At 39.6% G+C, this 24,378-nt stretch overlaps 3 protein-coding genes across 3 annotated transcripts in view; all 3 read right to left on the bottom strand.

Annotated features, from left to right (window-relative positions):
• LOC133608476 (uncharacterized) overlaps nucleotides 1–4,618 on the bottom strand; it is a 30,218-nt gene extending 25,600 nt beyond the window's left edge. Inside the window, exon 1 of the mRNA XM_072913400.1 lies at nucleotides 4,199–4,618. Coding sequence (XP_072769501.1) covers nucleotides 4,199–4,217 — 19 coding nt within the window. The 5' untranslated portion in view covers nucleotides 4,218–4,618. The remainder of the gene's footprint in view (nucleotides 1–4,198) is intronic.
• Nucleotides 1–24,378, bottom strand: part of LOC133608483 (uncharacterized) — a 265,786-nt gene that overhangs the window by 39,760 nt on the left and 201,648 nt on the right. The gene's annotated exons all lie outside the window — the stretch shown is intronic.
• Nucleotides 5,843–24,378, bottom strand: part of LOC133608477 (uncharacterized) — a 30,503-nt gene continuing 11,967 nt past the window's right edge. The window contains exons 3-5 of the mRNA XM_061963724.2: nucleotides 22,580–22,736; nucleotides 19,769–19,922; nucleotides 5,843–7,162 (exon numbers count right to left, since the gene is read on the bottom strand). Of these exons, the coding sequence (XP_061819708.2) occupies nucleotides 6,159–7,162; nucleotides 19,769–19,922; nucleotides 22,580–22,736 (1,315 nt within the window). The 3' untranslated portion in view covers nucleotides 5,843–6,158. The remainder of the gene's footprint in view (nucleotides 7,163–19,768; nucleotides 19,923–22,579; nucleotides 22,737–24,378) is intronic.

Genomic DNA, 24,378 nt, shown 5'->3' with positions numbered 1-24,378 from the left:
GTTAATCAACAGAGTATATACATTGAATTATTTACATTATTTACAATCCGGGATGTGGAGGGGGGTGTGGGGGTAGGTTTTGGTTGATATCAGCACTTCAGTCATCAACAATTGCATCATCAGAGAAATGGACATTGAAACAGTGTAGGTCTGACTTGGTAGGATATGTACAGCAAGTAGTGGACATAGTGAGTTCAGAAAGCATAAGAACAAGTATATACATTTGATTATTTACAATCAGGGGAGGTGGGATGTGGAGGGGGGAGGGTGTTAGTCAAGGGTTGAAGTTGCCTGGAGGTGACATATTTACAGACATATCTACATATTTATTGTCATTGTTTTTTTTTAGGTTACTTGTCCTTTGTTTTAATGTCTCAGTTGATTCTAACTTTTATTTTCTATTTCTAATTAACAATGCAGCCTTTTCATTTTTTTTGGTACATTTGTATGCCTTCCTTTTCATCAGCGCTACCTACATAAGCCATTGATTGATTGATTGATTGATTGAGACTTTTATTAGTAGGTTGCACAGTGAAGTACATATTCCGTACAATTGACCACTAAATGGTAACACCCCAATAAGTTTTTTAACTTGTTTAAGTCGGGGTTCACTTAAATTGATTCATAATACAGATATATACTATCATATATACTATCATCATAATACAGTCATCACACAAGATAATCATCAGGGTGTATACATTGAATTATTTACATTATTTACAATTTGGGGTGTGGAGGGGGGTGGGGGGTTAGGTTTGATTGTTATCATCAGTCATCAACAATTGAGAACAGAGAAATGGATAATAAAAAAGTGTAGGTCTGACTTGGTAGGATATGGACAGCAAGTAGTGGACATAGAGAGAGAGAGAGAGAGAGAGATCAGAAGGCATAAGAAAAATATCTGCATTTGATTGTTTACATTTGATTATTAACAACAATCCGGGGAGGGTGTTAGTTTAGGGTTGAAGTTGCCTGGAGGTGTACCACAAGTACCACAAAGACTTTATAACTGACTTTTCTGAATTTCTGGCTGAAATCCTGCCCAAATATGATCGTGTCCTTATTGTGGGTGATTTTAATATTCACACCTGCTGTCCAGATGAGCCGCTTTCCAGGAGTTTCCTGAATATAATCGACTCATTTAACTTTGTACAGTCTGTGTGTGGTTCTACACATGAACGCGGGCATACACTCGATTTAGTGCTCTCGTATGGTTTGTGTGTTTTTAATTTGGACATTTGTGACGCTGTGTTCTCTGATCACATGCCGATCTTGTTTGATATTCCCACGCAGTGTCCAGTTAAATTGTGCGCACCGCCCCAACGCTCTCGCATGTTTAATTCTTCGTCTCCTGCTCGGTTCTCCTCTATTTTTTCGACTCTTTGTGATGATAATTCTGCAGCATCTGTGTGTCTGAATACTGAAGAGTTGGTTTCTGGGTTCAACTCTATCTGTTCACAAACACTGGACACGATCGCGCCTTTCAAATGCCGCCGCGCTAAAACCACGCCTCAACCCTGGTTGAATGACGTCACTCGGGCTGCCAGGCGCGTATGTAGAAGAGCAGAGAGAAAATGGAAAAAAGACAGGCTGCATGTGTCCTTTGCCATTTTTAAAGAAAGCCTGTTTTCCTTTCAGATGACTGTAAAAGCAGAAATGAATATATATCTATCTCAGATTATATCTTCTAACTGTAACAACCCCAGAGTTCTGTTTAAAACTATTAACACTGTCATTGATGCTCCCAAATCTGCTGGTTTTGATGCTTCTTTTGAATTCTGTGAAAATTGTCTCCATTTTTTCACTGACAAAATTGTGTCAACTAGAGCCAGTCTATCTCAGCCTTCATATGACCCTTCTGTTCCCCTGCATTTCTCTTCTGTTTTCCATCAGTTTGAGCCAGTGTCCTTTTCTTTTTTAAGTGACACAGTTAGTCATATGAAGCCCTCTGGTTCTCCTGCAGATGCCCTCCCACCTCGCCTGTTTAAGGAGGTACTTGCTACTATTGGATCAAGTGTCCTTAACATTATCAATAGTAGCCTCTCTTCTGGAATAGTTCCAGTAGAGTTTAAACATGCAGTGGTACGACCTCTACTTAAAAAACCCAGCCTCGACCCCTCTCTCCTCTCTAACTTCAGACCTATCTCTAATCTTCCATACATTTCCAAAATATTAGAGAAGGTTGTCTACAGTCAGTTGCTGCCCTTCTTAGAGGATAATGGTATCACTGAGCTGTTCCAGTCCGGTTTTAAAGCCCTCCACAGCACAGAGTCAGCGCTTCTAAAAGTTTTTAACGATATCCTCCTGTCCACTGATTCTGGTAAATATGTTGTCCTGGTGCTTTTAGATCTGTCTGCTGCGTTCGACACCGTCGACCACGCCACCTTAATCACTCGTCTTGAGAACTGTGTGGGCATTAAGGGCGCCGCCCTTAACTGGTTCCGGTCGTACCTAACCGACAGGAGTTTTTGTGTAAAAGTAGACAGTTTTATGTCGTCCACAGCTCCTTTACCACATGGGGTCCCCCAGGGCTCAATCCTTGCCCCAATTTTATTTGCGCTTTACCTTCTCCCCCTTGGTTCTATTTTTAGGAAGTACAGTATTGCATTTCATTTTTATGCCGATGATTGCCAGATTTATTTTCCCATGGCACAAAATAACACGGTTCAACATCTTATTGACTGCCTGCACGACATCAAAGTCTGGCTTTCAGCTAACTTCCTGAGCCTAAATGAAGACAAAACAGAAGTTATGTTGTTCGGTCCAAGTCGCTCTCCCTCCCCCAACGTTGACCTCGGCACTCTGACCCCGTATCTCAGCGACTCTGTCACAAACCTGGGGGTAAAGTTTGACTCAGATTTTAAATTCGAAAAACAAATCAGCAGCGTCGTTCAAAAAAGCTTTTATCAATTACGCCAAATAGCGAAAGTGAAACCGCTTCTATCAAGACATGATCTTGAGAAATTAATCCACGCTTTTATCTCGACTCGTCTAGATTACTGTAATGCCCTGTATGTTGGCATTAGCCAGGCCTCCCTCGCCCGCCTGCAGCTCGTGCAGAACTCTGCTGCTCGTCTGCTAACACAGACCCGCAGACGTGAGCACATCACCCCTATTTTAGCGTCCCTTCACTGGCTCCCTGTGCGTTACCGAATACATTTTAAACTCCTTTTATTTGTTTTTAAATGTCTAAACAACCTCGCGCCAACCTATCTCTCCGACCTCCTTCAGCCTTACTGCCCCACCCGATCCTTAAGATCAGCCGATCAGCTGCTGTTGACGGTCCCTGACACAAGGCTGAAGCTTAGAGGTGACAGAGCTTTCGCCGTTGCTGCTCCCAAGCTCTGGAACGACCTACCCCTGAGTGTTAGACAAGCCTCCTCTCTTCCTGTTTTTAAATCTCTCTTAAAAACATATTTTTATTCCATGGCTTTTAACACTGAGTGATATCCATCCTGCAATGGCGCCCCATAATACACCTGCTGTGATCCTGTTTTTATGTTTTTATGTTTTTATTAATTCTATTTTAATTATTTATTTTTTATCATGTTCTGTTTGTGTTGTGTTGTGTTTGCTCGATACTCGTTTTATCTTTTAACCTGCTCATTGTACAGCACTTTGGCTACCCCTGTGGTAAATTTTAAATGTGCTTTATAAATAAAGTTGATTTGATTTGATTTGATTTGATTTATTGCGGTTTTGAAGGAGGATAGAGATGCCCTTTCTTTTACACCTGTTGGGAGCGCATTCCACATTGATGTGGCATAGAAAGAGAATGAGTTAAGACCTTTGTAAGATCGGAATCTGGGTTTAATGTGGTTAGTGGAACTCCCCCTGGTGTTGTGGTTATGGCGGTCATTTACGTTAAGGAAGTAGTTTGACATGTACTTCTGTATCAGGGAGGTGTAGCCGTGTCATTTTAAAACCCTATCTGTTTATTATTATTTAGGTTTTTTTAACACCTTTCTCAAATTAGAAATGGCAAATTGTAAAAAAAAAAAAAAAAAAAAAAAAATATTGTCAGTGTAAAAGATATGTTGCGATTGAGAATATTTCTACTACGGTTTTTAAATGTTTAATTTGGCAATTTAGCTCTAAATTGTGCGAATCTAACCACGTGGTGTTTCTTGTGTCTTAAACAAAAAAAGGCCATTTCATAAAGTATAAGGATATTAAAGAGAAGAAAAGAACAAACCTGCTCCATGTGACTCCATTCGAAGCTAGAAAACAGCAGCTCGTAGTTGACGTTGTCGCTCGTTCATCTTTTTTTTTTGTTCCAGAAAGTTCCCCCTCGAACTCTTGTTGTTTCTACCACTACATATATTTATATTTCAACATTTGCTAGTCGCTCATTCACCAGACTTTAAACAACATTTTCACACAATATCGACACTAAGCGTGTGGTGCTAACTTCCGTGTCTCTTTGTCCGAAGCTAACGAGCTAACTCTAGCTTGATAGTCTACACTTTAAAATGCACGCAAACGAGACAAAACAAGCACTGTCGTATTTTTACTCTTTTGGACACAAAAAATATGTCCTAAAAGGAAAACAAGCACAATTAAAATCCCAAAAGCGATTCATTTTATACGGGCTCTCTGCTTACTGCTTTGCGTTGTTAACTTCCGCCTTTTTCTTCTTCGGTTACTTTTTTTTGTCTCGACTTGCACCCTTGGCGCCACAACGCTGCCCCTATCGGAGACCCTCGGCTTCAACATGGAAGCTATGTTTTCCGAGATTGGCCGATTAAACATGTTTTGTGACAGCATTCGTCCATAATTATAATACTTTTCATTTTTTATTCTACTTTACATTAACAATTGATATTGTGGTTCAAGAAAAGCAGCATTCAGAAAATCAGACACCAACAGTTACAGTTGATACATTTATTGTAGTTAATATATCAAAGACATATCCAACAGAAGCTGAGAAAGTATCAGACTTTGTAAATAAAAAAATAAAAAAAGTTAATTGTTCATATTGTCAATGCCTGCAAGAAACCACACAGGTTTTAATACAGAGCGAATATAATATACTGTATTTTTCAGACTGTAAGTCGCAGTTTTTTTCATAGTTTGGCCGGGGGTGCGACTTATGTGTGAAATTATTAACACTTTACCGTAAAATATCAAATAATATTATTTAGCTCATTCACGTAAGAGACTAGACGTATAATATTTTATGGGATTTAGCGATTAGGAGTGACAGATGGTTTGGTAAACGTATAGCATGTTCTATATGTTATAGTTATTTGAATGACTCTTACCATAATATGTTACGTTAACATACCAGGCACGTTCTCAGTTGGTTATTTATGCCTCATATAACATACACTTATTCAGCTTGTTGTTCACTATTCTTTATTTATTTTAAATTGCCTTTCAAATGTCTATTCTTGGTGTTGGGTTTTATCAAATACATTTTCCCGAAAAATGCGACTTATACTCCAGTGCGACTTATATATGTTTTTTTTCCTTCTTTATTATGCATTTTCGGCCAGTGCGACTTATACTCCGGAGCGACTTATACTCCGAAAAATACGGTATATGCAGTTGATATTTGTTACAAACATAATTTCAATACGGGAAACTACGAGAAGTGGATGGACTCTTTTAAATGTATTTATAGAGGAATACGAAGCCAGACCTCAGCTGCTTACTCCTCTGACTTCGTTGGATAAATGTGGAAAAAAAGCAAATAACTTCAAATATTAACTAATTACTTCATTACATGTTGTAAAAGCAATCAGTGACACTCTATTTGTGTAGTTATTAGCCTCAACCCGAGTGAACAGAATGCTAACGAGCAAAATGCAACTTATACTCCAGTGCGACTTATATGTTTTTTTCCTTCTTTATTGTGCATTTTCGGCCGGAGCGACTTATACTCCGAATAATACGGTATACATTCTCTTCTTCAAAGCAGAATATACTGTATTTACGAACAAATATTGTTATTTTAGTTGAAAAGTTAATGTTTCTAAGTGACTTCACACACTTTATGATTGCTCAGCTGAGCTCTTGTGAGACACACTGGCTTTATAAACAGTCGCCATTTTAACTCAAAAATGTCCATACATTTTCAGTTCAATTGTGATTGTTTCCAACGTCAAGTACATTCAATTTTAGCGGTCGATTGTATTTCACACCCTGCAAATTCATTTACTGCTGCCGAGCTCACCAGCACACTTGTGTTTGTTCAGCTGGTATTTGTAAGCAAACTTCTCATTGCACGCGTCGCAGCTAAAGGGTTTCTCTCCAGTGTGTTTCCTAGTGTGCGTCTTCAGGTTGCCCTTTTGAGCAAATCTCTCGCCGCAAACCGAGCAAGGAAATGGTTTCTCGCCGGTGTGCGTTCGCGTGTGCTTCAGCAAAATGTCCTTCCTGGCAAACATTTGCCCGCACATTTCACAGGGAAAAGGCTTTTCCCCAGTGTGTGTCCTCAAATGTATCATTAAATTTCCCTTTTGGGAGAAGTTTTCCCCACAAACTGGGCAGCCAAAAGGTTTCTCGCCTGAGTGCCACCTCATGTGTATCACCAAATTTCCTTTCTGGGAGAATTTTTCGCCGCACACCGAGCAGGGAAAAGGTTTCTCTCCGGTGTGCTTTCTCATGTGTTTTGTTAAATTGACTTTCTGGGAGAATCTTTCGTAGCAAATGTCACAGGGAAAAGGTTTCTCCCCGGTGTGAGTTCTCATGTGTATCATCAAGGTGCCTTTGAGAGAAAACCCGCCGCCGCAGATTGAACAAATGAAAGGTTTCTCTCCAGTGTGGCTCATCATGTGCGTTTTCAAATTTCGCTTTCTGCCAAAAGCTTTATCACATTGAGAACACTTAAAGTGCTTGCTGTCATTTTGTGATCTCCCGTCACCTTTAATGTTTTCGTCATCACTATGATCACTTTCAGAAAGTGGCGCTAAGAGGCTCCGTGCTTCCGATCTTCTCGTCCCCTCACTTGGACTGTCATCAAGTTGTGACCACTGAGCTTCGTCCTCATCGCTCTTCACAATCACACGAATCACCGGAAATTTGCTGACGTCAGCCTCATCCTGACTGATGCTGTGCTCCTCCTCTTCCTCTTTAATGTAAGGGGGCTGTGACTCCTCCTGCTCCACCCTGGGGCTCCACTCGAGCTGCTCCGGTGGAAGATGTTCTTCATCGACATCTACAGGACATAAAAATATTAACATTGAAATAGTTTTTTATAGCAAAGAGCATGTTACTTATTGACTCTATAATCACACACTGGTGCCGGTAAACTACTTCTGCGCAGACGGACAAAAGCGTATACAAGATCTACACCTAGCTTCTTCTTGGCATTAACCACGTTTGATCACAGTTGGCCAGATTTCTCAAGGTCAAAGTCTAAACAGACTAAGGGTGGTTTACTACGCTGCCTTCGATGAAACCGCAAAGATTTGGGATTATTAGAGATGACAAGTCGCCACTTTGTCTACATCACTAAAGCATTTGAGGCACTGGTCACTTACTGGACGGTATCAAGTAAAGGTCCAATCATGATATCAGCACCTCTAACTGACTCAGTGCACATGTCTATCATTATTACCTGATCACAACTACACATTTAGACAGCTTGCCGATCAATGTAAAAATAAAGTTACAATATTTTTCACTAATAGCAATTTAAAAAAATAAATAAAAATGTTTCGATAAAACATTTAATTTAATTAAAATTATACATACAACTAAAAATACATTCATTAATGTTTTTTTTTTAATTAAAATGCAAAAAAATAAATAATACATTCATAGACTAGTACAGTGTTAGTAATAACATTTTCTAAAAAAAATTCTAACAGACAACAAACATGTTCTAATTTAAAAATACAATGTCACATGTTTAGCATGCCCTGGATAAATATATTTGATCCATTTACAAAAAAAAAAATGTAGAATTGAACTAATGCTTCAGTACATTTGGAACATGCATACATTGAAGAATAGCACGTTTACTGTTAGAATAATTTTATCTAAGTTATCACAAAAACTTTGTGTTGAAATGAATTCCCAGCGAGAAGACCAAAAACATGTCTTTGAACCTACCAAGAAGAAGGCTTGTAAAACTCCACTGTGTAGGATGGGAAGCAACATGAAAGTCTTCTTTTTCTTTCATGTATTGTATGGAACAGAAAGATATTGTCTTGACCCAAGAACTACAAAGCGGAGAGGAAGCAGGGCCTGACTCCCTTCCAGGCACCACATTTTTTAACTCTTTTACGAACCTTTTTTTGAACTCTTTTACGAACCTCTTTTTGAACTCTTTTGTTAACTCTTTCACGACCTCTTTTTTGAACCGACCTTTTCTTTTGAACTGTTTTGTAATCAAAGGCGATGGCTGTTTACGACCCCCGTCCCTTTGGAAGCAGCTGTTGCCATGTGGTCAGGGAAGGTCCAAATAAAAGAAGGAGGCGTGCAATCTTTTGGCAGAGCGCAATGACACTGTACAACACGTTTCTCCTCACTGAGCCAAATTGAATTCTGTCTCTGTTTAATTCCTTGCTTCTTGTCTCGTTTAATAGATGTCATCAGTGTTTAAACCTGACATTTACAGTTTCATAATTCAGCATGTCTAAAAAGGAGTAAGAAGAACCAGGGTTTATTTACTGTAATGACTGGACTATATGGTGCTACATTTTACCCACGCTTTGAACCCAACACTTTGTACAATGCTGCGGCTAATTTACGGATTTTACCGGGTCCACAAGCTTCACATTAGAGATCGACCAATATGTTTTTTCAGGGCAGATATTGATACTGATTATTAGTAGTCAAAGAGGCCAATAAACCGATATTCGGAGCTAATATTCATTTGCAGTAAAAGTTATTTAAACATGACTAATATATGTCAGTAATCAGCTGGTCAAGGCTTTAAAGGGAACCTGTTATACAAAACCAACTTTTCTTACCTGTTGGTACCTGCTTATATGTATTTGCGATCTGCATAAATACGGACAATTTGAGATATCTATAAAACAATCTTGCCTTCCTTCCTACTTCTTCCAAACGGTTTGTTTGGAATTTTGTTTAAGTGTGACGTTTTGTTGAAGTGTGATGTCAGCAGACTATTCATATATGGTAGACATTTACCCAAAGATGCCTGCGTGAGTAAGCCATTTTTAATTGTCGACGATGAAAACCCAAATAAGGAAAATTATATTGTTTGTTTGCTTTAAACAGCGCAATTCACTACACTAACTTTCAGCCTCATTTGAAGTAAAGAAATGCCTTAATTTTTAACTTTTATGATTCGTGGCAACGTGCCTTCATCTGTGAAGAAGTCTCTTTGAGTTTGTGCAAAGATTAGCCTTCCTTCAATCACAGATCTTCACAAAAAGAGGGATTTTCCAGGAAAAAAAAATCTACCTTTAATGGCGGGATCAGTGACTACTATTTATGGCAGGGGAGGAGACAATTAAGATGAAATTAATAACAGTGTGAATGATACGTTCGCAATGTTAGCTTGATTTGTTGTGTAACTAGCTTAGCCTTCTATTGTGACAGTAGCATCAATGTTCAACTGCAAAATAAAGAGTGATCTTCCTAAAAAATCATTAATTAATATTATATTAATGAGCCTCGCTAACGATTATGTAGCCTGTAGCATAGCTTTCGTTTACAAGGATTCCATTTATTAAAGAAGCCCTATTATGCAAAACCAACTTTATGGCGGGCTCGGTGACTACTATTCATGGCAATAGAGGAGACAATGAAATGGTAAGTAATAACAGTAGGTTATAAATGTGTGAATGATACGTGAGTAATGTTAGCTCGAGTTGCTGTGTCGCTAGCTTAGCCTTCTACTGTGACAATAGCATCACCGTCCACCGTCAAAATAAAGAATGATCTTCCTAAAAAATACTTTTAATTGGATCAGTGATCGCAGCGGTGGAAGCAACTGAATAAATCAGGGAAGAATTCTCACAAGAACTCAAATAAATGCCATGACAGATATCAAAACATATTTGGGGAGAGTTACTGACAATTTTTTAAATGAAATTAAAAAAAAGGGGACTTTTCTCATGCAGGGCAAAATGACTGGCGCTTGTGCAGTGGTTATCACTACACTAATAATTATTAATTAATACTAAATACTGGTATTATGTGTGTCAATATTGCATCTGCTGATGTAGTTCTGTTGTAGTTGTGAAAAAAAAGTTGATAAAGATTTACGTCAAAAAGCCAAATATCTGCAGCAATAATCAACAATCGGTCGATGCTCTATTTAACATGCCGCAAATACAATTAGCCTCATCACATTATGTGGACCAATGAAATTGTTCACATTAAATCAAACAAACTCACACAACCATTCAGTCGGCCATTTAGCAGTTTATGCACTCACCCTCATTGGGGAAGAAACAACGAAATGCACAAGACGCAGACCTAAAGCCAACAAAGATCGACTCGGCCGTCAAAAAAAAACCAGCTGCTGCATGGAACAGAAATCCACCACCACTAACGGGCCCGAAAGGTAGAATTGCAGAAAAAAGGACTTTAGCAGTTTTTGGGCGCAGGAGAAGGACAAAGACAGCGCTCTCTGGCAGGCTAACAGGACACTGGTGTCTGTGTCAATATTGCCTGTCTCAAAGCGGACACTTTCAGCTTAATGACTTAATGCGACCAACATATGTATGTACAAAATAAAATGTATCCAAAAATTAGGTGGTTGCCATTTATTATCATGCGCGGTTTATAGTCGGGAAATTATAGTAATTCTACCCACCAATTGACAATGTTTTTTTTTACTTCCTGTGTTCAATATGAACCAGTTCACACATTTTACAATAATAATAATGACAGAAAATTATTTTTTAAAATGTGGAGTAGCCTGGTAGAGTTAAAGGGGAACATTATCACCAGACCTATGTAAGCGCCAATATATACCTTGATGTTGCAGAAAAAAGACCATATATTTTTTTAACCTATTTCCGAACTCTAAATGGGTGAATTTTGGCGAATTAAACGCCTTTCTATTATTCGCTCTCACATCGGGAAGCAATCCGCAATTTTCTCAAACACCGAGTCAAATCATCTCTGTTATTTTCCGTTTTTTCGACTGTTTTACATACCTTGGAGACATCATGTTGTGACGTCACATCGGGAAGCAATCCGCCATTTTCTCACTTTCGTCGGTGTGTTGTCGAAGGGTGTAACAACACGAACAGGGACGGATTCAAGTTGCACCAGTGGCCCAAAGATGCGAAAGTGGCAAGAAATTGGACGAAATTTGTTCAAAATACGAGGCTGTGGGGAAAGCCGACGAAATGGTCAGTCGTTTGTTCCGCACACTTTACCGACGAAAGCTATGCTACCTATGACAGAGATGGCAAGAATGTGTGGATATCCTGCGACACTCAAAGCAGATGCATTTCCAACGATAAAGAACCTAGCTTCCCTGGCCTGCTGACATCAACTCCAAAACTGGACAGATCAGCTTTCAGGAAAAAAGAGCGGATGAGGGTATGTCTACAGAATATATTAATTGATGAAAACTTTATTCATTACTCGCGGTTTTACGTAAATGATTATACATAAACTGTGTTTACCAATAATTTAGCTTCAAAACATTATTTTTTTCAATCATTCGAGTAGTCTTGTGTAATGCAGTATTTTGTGTCTATTTAGGTATGATTAACCTGAGTGCTGAAATCGTGGAAAAATATATGTTCTTAGCGCGCCTGAAATGGGCTGTCTGCACTCTCAAAGTGCATGTTGTTGCCAAATGTATTTCATATGCTGTAAACCTAGTTCATAGTTGTTAGTTTCCTTTAATGCCAAACAAACACATACCAATCGTTGGTTAGAAGGCGATCGCTGAATTCGTCCTCGCTTTCTCCCGTGTCGCTGGCCATCGTGTCGTTTTCCTCGGTTTCGCTTGCATACGGTTCAAACCGATATGGCTCAATAGCTTCAGTTTCTTCTTCAATTTCGTTTTCGCCACCTGCCTCCACACTACAACCATCCGTTTCAATACATGCGTAATCTGTTGAATCGCTTAAGCCGCTGAAATCCGAGTCTGAATCCGAGCTTATGTCGCTATACCTTGCTGTTCTGTCCGCCATGTTTGTTTGTATTGGCATCACTATGTGACGTCACAGTAAAATGGACGGGTGTATATAACGATGGTTAAAATCAGGCACTTTGAAGCTTTTTTTAGGGATATTGCGTGATGGGTAAAATTTTGAAAAAAACTTCGAAAAATAAAATAAGCCACTGGGAACTGATTTTTAATGGTTTTAACCCTTCTGAAATTGTGATAATGTTCCCCTTTAATAGAATCTACAGTAATACAAACAGATCAATAAATAAAGGAGTAAAAGTTGGCATTGACATTCAGAAATAACGAAGTACAGAATGTGAGATGATAATACTCGAGGTGCAACAATACGCGGTGCAATACCAAACTGTTCATCATAATTTCTTTTTATTCCTTTCATGAAAATGCATATATACAAGCCACGTACAGTTGACACTTTCATTGTTTTTTTTGTTTCTTATACATTTCCATGATCAGAAAGGAGCAGATGGAAGAATACCATTCTTATATTTATCTGCCCCCTTTTTAACACCAATGATTTTAGATGACTTTATAACTGTTCCCTCCACCAACACCCGAACTCCAACATACTTTTTAATTTTCGTTTAAGATTTTCACAATGACACGTCCAATCAAAATCAATTTGATATAATTCCAGTTGTCTCTTTTTGTAACTCTTTTTAAATTCAAAGATATTCTTGCAACTTTTTAAGTGTTTCTTTAGAGAATTCCATGCTTTCACACCAGCAACAAACAAACTGTTCGATCCGCCCGTTATGGGACAATTCACCCTAATGGACTGCGTTTTTTCGGTGTTGCAGTTTATTTTGCACTGTGTGTGCGCGCGCATGCATACACATTAAAGAGAGGGATAGGAACAGAAAGTGTACACGTGTCTACTCAGTAAACAAATGCAGCGCATTCTTCTGGCTAACAGGAATCATATAGCGATATAGCTTTAATTTAGTTTTATTATTGGCCCTCAGCATCATCTAAAAATAAAATGCATTATTATTTAGCTACATCATTATATTGTACACTAATTTGCTTTGTCTCCTGTAAGGCAAAGATCATACTACAGTATGTTGACCCAACTTTAATGTATCAAAGTAGCCCATGCATTCACCACCTTTTAAATGGAAAATTTGCTGCTAGCAGTTTTCAGTTATTACAATTTTTTTAATCATTTGAGTTCAAAAGTTAAGCAGTTTTATGTCTGGTATTTTATTCCCTTACCGTACGTACTGAACCATGAGATTGTTGTACCGCAGCATCCCTAAATGATACCTTAATTGATTATGAACGAATGAAGATTTGATATTAAATAGAGAATATATTCTTGGAATTAACTACTAGCATAACAGACAAGATACATAATGTCTTACTCAGCAATACAATTTGGCCTGAACAAAAAAAAAAATGAAATATTGAACTATTAAAAAGGATTGGTTGACATTTTGTGAAAATGTTGAATTAAAAATATATTAAAAATATTAATAAATGGTTGACATTTTGTGAACATTTCGAATTAAAAACAGGTGTTATAAAACTACTTTGTGTGTCATTTGTTGTTCCAGCATTTATTTTTTTTATAAACCTTTATTCCGGTTCACCGTGCGTGACTGCTCGCTGCTGCTCGCTGTTTCGAAAAAGCTAAGTATCGTTCTATTTGTGTGCTTTTAAATTGTTCTGCAGCTTTCTTTATTACTTTCTCAACATATTTAGTAGTACTATTTAACTTGCAAATCACCCGATCTCTGTCTCTCCACCCCTCCCGCAGCTAGCTAGCAGCTAGCTGCTAAGCTAACGAAGCTAGCGCGGAGAAAGGCGTCGCCGGGCGCCGGTCAGAAGGAGTCTACTCCTGCACACCGTGACCAGGACTTCTCGGAAGACAGCAGGAACTTCACTCGGTGACAGAAAACACCGTGAGTATGGCTTCCTGCGCGTCTTGCACCTTACTCACGGAGAGGCTGGCTCTGCTAGAGGGCCGTGTCCGCCAGTTAGAGCAGAGTAATCTCGTAACTTTAGATGTTGCGGACACATCTGCTAGCGTTAGCTGTAGCGAGCTAACTAGCCCAGCATGTAGAAGTCCTAAGCGGCCTACAAGCTACGGTGTACCGGTTGAGACGCATAATAGATTTAGCTCTTTAGCTAGTCCTACACCCCAGTCTACCGGGCACCACACCTTAGTCATAGGGGACTCCATCACCCGAAACATAAAGCTTAGCAAACCAGCCACAATTAAGTGCATCCCGGGGGCCCGAGCACCTGACATAGAGGCTAATCTTAGGGAGCTAACTCGCAACAGGCCTAGTAAACACGTACGACAGGCTAATCGCACCACTAGTTATGCGAATATAGTTGTACACGTTGGCTCCAATGACACTAGAATGAGACAGTCAGAGATTACAAAGAGAAACATAGCCAGGACTTGTGATCTCGCTAGAAAGATGTCCAGGCATCGAGTAATTGTCTCTGGCCCCCTGCCTGCGAGAGGCAATGATGAGAGATATAGCAGATTAGTCTCGCTTAACAAGTGGCTGGCTAGCTTCTGTAGACAACAGGGACTAACGTTTATTGATAATTGGCCCTCTTTCTGGGGCAAACCAGGCTTGCTGATGAGGGACGGCCTTCACCCTAACCAGGAAGGCGCCATCATCCTGTCTAAGAATATAGACTACTGTTTAAGTCACATTTGACTAACTACACTAGAGCAAGCCCGGTCACAGGCAATTACAGAGCCTGCTAGTCCGGGTGAGGAGTCAGTTAAGCTAGAACTAGCCAGCGCCAGGCTGGATAATTCCTGTACGCATAGCAATTTTCTTAGAATAACACACAACTCACATAATGTGTTTTCTGTTGTGAATGTGTCCGGGGTAGATATGCATTCTACTGAGGTGGCAAATCATGATGCGTTTAGTCGATCGCAGCATCAAGCAAACAATCTGAAAATTCCCGTCGTATCAATTCCTAGATATGGTCGAAACTATTTAAAGTGCACTACGTATAATAAACGCAACATTATTAATATTTCTACTACGGATAATTTAAACAAAAACTCGTCAAAACAGCCCAATACTTATAATATGGGCTTTTTAAACATAAGATCATTGTCTCCCAAAACGTTATTAGTTAATGAGGTCATTAGAGACAACAATCTTAACGTCATTGGTCTTAGCGAAACCTGGCTCAAACCAGACGAATTTTTTGCGCTAAATGAGGCATCTCCTCCTAACTATACGAATGCGCATATTGCCCGTCCCCTTAAAAGGGGTGGGGGGGTCGCATTAATATACAATGAAAACTTTAACCTTACCCCTAACCTAAATAATAAATACAAATCGTTTGAGGTGCTTACTATGAGGTCTGTCGCACCGCTGCCTCTCGATATGGCTGTTATCTACCGCCCCCCAGGGCCCTACTCGGACTTTATTAATGAATTCTCAGAGTTCGTTGCTGATCTAGTGACGCACGCAGACAATATAATCATAATGGGGGACTTTAATATCCATATGAATACCCCATCGGACCCTCAGTGCGTGGCGCTCCAGACTATAATTGATAGCTGTGGTCTTACACAAATAATAAATGAACCTACGCATCGCAACGGCAATACGATAGATCTAGTGCTGGTCAGGGGTGTCACCACCTCCAAAGTTATGGTACTCCCGTATACTAAAGTAATGTCCGATCATTACCTTATAAAATTCGAAGTTCTGACTCATTGTCAACAAACTAATAATAATAATAACTGCTATAGCAGCCGCAACATTAATGCCGCCACAACGATGACTCTTGCTGACCTACTGCCTTCGGTAATGGCACCATTCCCAAATTATGTCGGCTCTATTGATAACCTCACTAACAACTTTGACAATGCCCTGCGCAAAACCATTGATAGTATAGCACCGCTAAAACAAAAAAGGGCCCCTAAAAGGCGCACCCCATGGTTTACAGAGGAAACCAGAGCTCATAAATTATCATGTAGAAAGTTGGAACGCAAATGGCGCGCGACCAAGCTTGAGGTTTTCCATCAAGCATGGAGTGATAGTTTAATATCGTATAAACGCATGCTTACCTTAGCTAAAGCTAAATATTACTCAAATCTCATCCGCCTCAACAAAAACGACCCTAAATTTTTGTTTAGTACAGTAGCATCGCTAACCCAACAAGGGACTCCTCCCAATAGCTCCACCCACTCGGCAGATGACTTTATGAATTTCTTTAATAAGAAAATTGAACTCATTAAAAAGGAGATTAAAGACAACGCATCCCAGCTACAACTGGGTTCTATGAACACAGATACAACTGTATCTACGACGGATACTGCAATACAAAATAGTCTCTCTCTTTTTGATGAAATAACATTAGAGGAACTATTACAGCGTGTAAGTGGGATAAAACAAACAACATGTTTACTTGACCCACTTCCTGGGAAACTTATCAAGGAGCTTTTTGTATTATTAGGTCCATCAGTGCTAAATATTATAAACTTATCACTTTCCTCTGGCACTGTTCCCCTAGCATTCAAGAAAGCGGTTATTCATCCTCTGCTCAAAAGACCTAACCTTGATCCTGACCTCATGGTAAACTACCGACCGGTGTCCCACCTTCCCTTTATTTCGAAAATCCTCGAAAAAATTGTCGCACAGCAGCTAAATGAACACTTAGTGTCTAACAATCTCTGTGAACCTTTTCAATCCGGTTTCAGGGCAAATCACTCTACGGAGACAGCCCTCGCAAAAATGACTAATGATCTACTGCTGACGATGGATTCTGATGCGTCATCTATGTTGCTGCTTCTTGATCTTAGCGCTGCTTTCGATACCGTCGATCATAATATTTTATTAGAGCGTATCAAAACACGTATTGGTATGTCAGACTTAGCCTTGTCGTGGTTTAACTCTTATCTTACTGACAGGATGCAATGCGTCTCCCATAATAATGTGACCTCTGACTATGTTAAGGTAACGTGCGGAGTTCCTCAGGGTTCGGTTCTTGGCCCTGCACTCTTTAGTATTTACATGCTGCCGCTAGGCGACATCATACGCAAATACGGTGTTAGCTTTCATTGCTATGCTGATGACACCCAACTCTACATGCCCCTAAGGCTGACCAACACGCCGGATTGTAGTCAGCTGGAGGCGTGTCTTAATGAAATTAAACATTGGATGTCCGCTAACTTCTTGCAACTCAACGCCAAGAAAACGGAAATGCTGATTATCGGTCCTGCTAAACACCGACATTTATTTAATAATACCACCTTAACATTTGACAACCAAACAATTACACAAGGCGAATCAGTAAAGAATCTGGGTATTATCTTCGACCCAACTCTCTCGTTTGAATCACACATTAAGAGTGTTACTAAAACGGCCTTCTTTCATCTCCGTAATATCGCTAAAATTCGTTCTATTTTATCCACTAGCGACGCTGAGATCATTATTCATGCGTTCGTTACGTCTCGTCTCGACTACTGTAACGTATTATTTTCGGGTCTCCCTATGTCTAGCATTAAAAAATTACAGTTGGTACAAAATGCGGCTGCTAGACTTTTGACAAGAACAAGAAAGTTTGATCATATTACGCCTATACTGGCTCACCTGCACTGGCTTCCTGTGCACTTAAGAAGTGACTTTAAGGTTTTACTACTTACGTATAAAATACTACACGGTCTAGCTCCGTCCTATCTTGTCGATTGTATTGTACCATATGTCCCGGCAAGAAATCTGCGTTCAAAGAACTCCGGCTTATTAGTGATTCCCAGAGCCAAAAAAAAAGTCTGCGGGCTATAGAGCGTTTTCTATTCGGGCTCCAGTACTATGGAATGCCCTCCCGGTAACAATTAGAGATGCTACCTCAGTAGAAGCATTTAAGTCCCATCTTAAAACTCATTTGTATACTCTAGCCTTTAAATAGCCCCCCTGTTGGACCAGTTGATCTGCCGTTTCTTTTCTTTTCTCCTCTGCTCCCCTTTTCCTTGAGGGGGGGGGGGCACAGGTCCGGTGGCCATGGATGAAGTGCTGGCTGTCCAGAGTCGGGACCCGGGGTGGACCGCTCGCCTGTGCATCGGCTGGGAACATCTCTACGCTGCTGACCCGTCTCCGCTCGGGATGGTGTCCTGCTGGCCCCACTATGGACTGGACTCTTACTATTATGTTGGATCCACTATGGACTGGACTCTCACAATATTATGTCAGACCCACTCGACATCCATTGCTTTCGGTCTCCCCTAGAGGGGGGGGGTTACCCACATATGCGGTCCTCTCCAAGGTTTCTCATAGTCATTCACATCGACGTCCCACTGGGGTGAGTTTTTCCTTGCCCGTATGTGGGCTTTGTACCGAGGATGTCGTTGTGGCTTGTGCAGCCCTTTGAGACACTTGTGATTTAGGGCTATATAAATAAAGATTGATTGATTGATTGATTATTTATAAACTGCAACATTTACAAACAAGCAAATAAATAATAATAAACAAAACAAGTACAGAAACAGTACACAAAAACAGTACAATACAGCGCCAGGGGGTTGTAAGCTCAATAAAGTAACTAAAATAGAATGCAATATATATATATATATATATATATATATATATATATATATATATATATATATATATATATATATATATATATATATATATATATATATATATATGTAACAAAATATAAAGCCATAAGCGTACACAAGTTTTCATAAATAATCCAAATTTGGAGCACAGCATCATAGTTTTCACAGCTTTTTTGGTTGTTAGAGGTAGAAAGCGTTTTAAAGTGAAGTTCTAATTATTTTTTTAAAGGCACAAAAAACAGGTCGGATATTGAGAAACTTCCATTTATGAATATAAAACTTAGCCAATAGTATAATGAGGTTGTAAAGGTAAAATTCATTTTAAATTGTTTCCGCATACGGCATTTTTGTCTTATTTTTTTGAATTTTTATTATAAACCTTTATTTATAATATGCAACATTTACATATAAGTAGGGCGGCAACTAACAATTAATTTGATTGTCGATTATTACTTCGATTAATCGATTAATAATCGGATAAAAGAGACAAACTACATTTCTATCCTTTCCAGTATTTTATTGAAAAAAAACAAACAGCATACTGGAACCATACTTATTTTGATTATTGGTTTCTCAGCTGTTTGTAGTTTGTAAATAAAGGCTTATAAAAAATAAATACAATTACATTAAAAAAATTAAAAAATAATATAAAAAATTGCCTCTGCGCATGCGCATAGCATAGATCCAACGAATCGATGACTAAATTAATCGCCAACTATTTTTATAATCGATTTTAATCGATTAGTTGTTGCAGCCCTACATATAAGTAAAGAATAATAATGATCAAAACATGTACAGAAACAGTACAAAACAAAACAACGCCAGGGGGGCATTTTTGTCTTATTAACACGTGTTGGCCCTGGGATACGGTGGTGACTTGTCCAGGGTGTACCCCGCCTTCCGCCCGATTATAGCTGATATAAGCTCCAGCGCCCCCCGCCACCCCGAAGGGGATAAGCGGTAGTAAATGGATGGATGGGATACCTGGCTGTTTACTTTTATGACGTCATAAAAGCGCGCCGATTAAAAACGTCATTTCTTTAGGAACTGACACCAACAAGGTCAACCTACATTGTTTAAATGTATCGTTCTTAAAGTCTGTTTTAAGTTATTAAACATGTAAATATAAGAAGAGCTCAAACCTGCTCCGTGTGACTCCATTTGAGTCTTGAAAACAGCGTCCAGTAGTTGACGTTGTGGCTCGAACTCCTCTTTTGTTCGACAAAGTTCGCCCTCGTACTCCACGTTGGTCCTTTCTAAGTCGACAAACACTTCTTTGACGTCAGAAGTTGGTCGCTAGTCGCACTTTGTAGACATTTCCCCAGACTAACTTCCGCGTCTCTGTGTTGGCAGCTAACAAGCTAAGCTAGCGTGAGAGAAGCTTCAAGGCGCGCAGAGAGCGGCGAGACTCAACGCAACTCTGACGCTTTATCTTTCTTTCTTTGATGTGACAAACAAGTTCGTAATGAAGAAAAGCGCAGTGCAAACACTCAATGAACACTTGTTGGGATACAAGGCTACTGCTGAGCGACGTGCGGCTAACCTACGCTTTTTTCTTCTTCTTCTGTTGATTTTTTCTAGCCGCCATCATTACGTTGCGATGCTGCCATCTACTGGACATAATTGGCTACTACAAAGTGTGTCGCTTCATGACGAAGCATACGTTTTATTCCACCGTAACTATGAAATAAATCATACTTGCCAACCTTGAGACCTCCTATTTCGGGAGGCGGGGGGGGGGGGGGGCGTGGTTAAGAGGGGAGGAGTATATTTACAGCTAGAATTCACCAAGTCAAGTATTTCATATACTGTTTTATATATATATATATATATATATATATATATATATATATATATATATATACATATATACATATATATATATATTGGCCCTGCGATGAGGTGGCGACTTGTCCAGGGTGTACCCCGCCTTCCGCCCGATTGTAGCTGAGATAGGCTCCAGCGCCCCCCGCGACCCCAAAGGGAATAAGCGGTAGAAAAATGGATGGATATATATATATATATATATATATATATATATATATATATATATATATATATATATATATATATATATAATAAAAACTTGAATTTCAGTGTTCATTTATTTACACATATACAGACACATAACACTCATCTACTCATTGTTGAGTTAAGGGTTGAATTGTCCATCCTTGTTCTATTCTCTGTCACTATTTTTCGAACCATGCTGAACACCCTCTCTGATGATGCATTGCTGTGTGGCACGCACAAAAGTGCTTTCATCAAATGCACTAGATGGCAGTATTGTCCTGTTTAAGAGTGTCACAACATTGCTGTTTACGGCAGACGAACTGCTTTACGGTAGAAAAAACGTGACTGCTGTTGTTGTGTGTTGTTGCCGCGCTGGGAGGACGTTAATGAAACTGCCTAACAATAAACCCACATAAGAAACTAAGAACTCGCCCTCCATCCTTCTACAGTTATACCTGAGTCCGCCTGAATTTCGGGAGATTTTCGGGAGAAAATTTGTCCCGGGAGGTTTTCGGGAGAGGCGCTGAATTTCGGGAGTCTCCCGGAAAATCCGGGAGGGTTGGCAAGTATGAAATAAATGCTAATATTTGTCATAAGGAGCAAAAGTATTTTGAATGAGAATATTCATTTAGAATCCAATATATGTTATTTATGTTTTGAGAAGACCACAGACTGTTGTACAAAACCCCAAACCAGTGAAGTTGGCACGTTGTGTAAATAAAAACAGAATACAATGATTTGCAAATCCTTTTCAACGTATATTCAATTGAATAGACTGCAAAGACAAGATACTTAATGCTCGAACTGTAAAACTTTGTTATTTTTTTGGCAAATATTAGCTCATTTGGAATTTGATGCCTGCAACATGTTTCAAAAAAGCTGGCACAAGTGGCAAAAAAGCCTGAGAAAGTTGAGGAATGCTCATCAAACACTTATTTGGAACATGTCACAGGTGAACAGGCTAATTGGGAACAGGTGGGTGCCATGATTGGGTATAAAAGCAGCTTCCATGAAATGCTCAGTCATTCACAAACAAGGATGGGGGCGAGGGTCACCACTTTGTGAACAAATGCGTGAGCAAATTGTCCGACGGTTTAAGAACAACATTTCTCAACGAGCTGTTGCAAGGAATTTAGGGATTTCACCATCTACGGTCCGTAATATCATCAAAAGGTTCAGAGAATCTGGAGAAATCACTGCACGTAACATTGAATCCCCGTGACCTTGGATCCCTCAGGCGGTACTGCATCAAGAACCGACATCAGTGTGTAAAGGATATCACCACATGGGCTCAGGAACACTTCAGAAAACCACTGTCATTAACGACAGTTGGTCGCTACATCTGTAAGTGCAAGTTAAAACTCTCCTATGCAAGGCGAAAACCGTTTATCAACAACACCCAGAAACGCCGTGGGCTTCGCTGGGCCTGAGCTCATCTAAGATGGACTGATACAAAGTGGAAAAATGTTCTGTGGTCTGACGAGTCCACATTTCAAATTGTTTTTAGAAACTGTGGACGTTGTGTCCTCCGGACCAAAGATGAAAAGAACCTTCCGGATTGCGCAAAGTTGAAAAGCCAGCATCTGTGATGGTATGGGGGTGTATTAGTGACCAAGACATGGGTGACTTTAATTAATGGTGAAGGCACCATTAATGCTGAAAGGTACATACAGGTTTTGGAGCAACATATGTTGTCATCCAAGCAACGTTACCATGGACGCCCCTGCTTATTTCAGCAAGACAATGCCAAGCTTTTTCCGGTTCCGGTTGAGTGAACGCTGGCGTGTGCTGCTGCCGCTACTCATCGGCTTTATCTTTTGCCTTAAGTTGTTTTCAGTGCTTTGAAGTTCCTTTTTTGACTCAATAGGCACTGGCACATGCTCACTTTTACTGCACTTTTAACTGATTGTCTTGTCATGGTAATCTGAGAAATTCCTCACCTGCTGATCATCGGAGTTTGGCAAAAGATGCCACTTCTCGTTTGCCGCCACAATGTGGATGACCGGATCAAATGTTTGGATCCCGCTGATGTGTATTTTTTTGACCCACGTCCACTGTCTGGTGACTGCTCTCCTCCAATATTCTGCTGCCGACCTCCTGCATCAAAAACCGACATCAGTGTGTAAAGGATATCACCACATGGGCTCAGGAACACTTCAGAAAACCACTGTCATTAACGACAGTTGGTCGCTACATCTGTAAGTGCAAGTTAAAACTCTACTATGCAAAGCGAAAACCATTTATCAACCACACCCAGAAACGCCGCCAGCTTCAAGCTCATCTAAGATAGACTGATGCAAAGTGTAAAAGTGTTCTGTGTTCTGACGAGTCCACATTTCAAATAGTTTTTGGAAACTGCGGGCGTTGTGTCCTCCGGAACAAAGAGGAAAAGAACCATCCGGATTGTTATAGGCGCAAAGTTCAAAAGCCAGCATCTGTTATGGTATGGGGGTGTATTAGTGCCCAAGACATGGGTAACTTACACATCTGTGAAGGCGCCATTAATGCTGAAAGGTACATACAAGTTTTGGAGCAACAAATGTTGCCATCCCAGCAACGTTATCATGGACGCCCCTACTTATTTTAGCAAGACAATGCCAACTCACGTGCTTCATAGTAAAAGAGTGCGGGTACTAGACTGGCCTGCCTGTAGTCAAGATCTGTCTTCCATTGAAAATGTGTGGCGCAATATGAATTCCAAAATACCACAACGGAGACGCCAGACTGTTGAACAACTTAAGCTGTACATCAAGCAAGAATGGGAAATAATTCCACTTGAAAAGCTTCAAAAATGGGTCTCCTCAGTTCCCAAACGTTTACTGAGTGTTGTTAAAAGGAAAGGCCATGTAACACAGTGGTAAAAATGCCCCCGTGCGAACTTTCTTGCAATGTGTTGCTGCCATTAAATTCGAAGTTAATGATTATTTGTACAAAAAAAAAAAAAAAGTTAAATATCATTAAATATCTTGTCTTTGCAGTCTATTGAATTGAATATAAGTTGAAAAGGATTTACAAATGATTGTATTCTGTTTGTATTCACAAATTACACAACGTGCCAACTTCACTGGTTTTGGGTTTTGTATTTTCAAACCATAAGCAAAATTAAAAAAAACATATAATTCGTTGCATTGTTAAAAAATAACAATACAAATGTGTCTTTCCCTCCGTAGGATGTTTGCTGATCCCCTCTTGATGAATCATCTGCTGACCTTCACTGTTCTTTAGTAGGGTATAAAATAATCCCTACAAGTTAATCTTTTACCAGGAAGGAAGGATTGTAAAACGTATTTGAATGCAAGAATACAATGACTTGAACGAATAAGAATATTCCCAGACAACCTAAAAACGTGTATTGTACTAACAGTTCTATAGTTCAATCACTTATACAAATGTAAACAATAAACACATTATATGCAGCATACCTGCCAACTTTTGAAATCAGAAAAACCTAGTAGCCAGGGTCCAGGGGCCGCAGGCCCTGGTAGGTCCAGGACAAAGTCCTGGTGGGGGGTTCAGGCCCGACGCAAAATGATTATTAGCATTCAGACAGGTTAAAATGTTGCTAAAACAATCACTTTTCTATCAGTCACAGTGACTTTTCAAAACAAAAATATTACAGCAAAAATCATATGGGTTGATTGACATGTTTATTCTGTAAGCTAACTTCAATAGTTTGAAATTATTTTGACAGTTAATGCCAGTTATTATTGATATTGCAGACATTATTGTAACAAGAAAC

Source organism: Nerophis lumbriciformis, linkage group LG06 (assembly GCF_033978685.3).
Source record: "Nerophis lumbriciformis linkage group LG06, RoL_Nlum_v2.1, whole genome shotgun sequence".
NCBI classification, from domain to species: domain Eukaryota; kingdom Metazoa; phylum Chordata; class Actinopteri; order Syngnathiformes; family Syngnathidae; genus Nerophis; species Nerophis lumbriciformis.
Note: the sequence above shows the minus strand (reverse complement) of the source record. Positions and strands in the feature narration are given on the sequence as shown.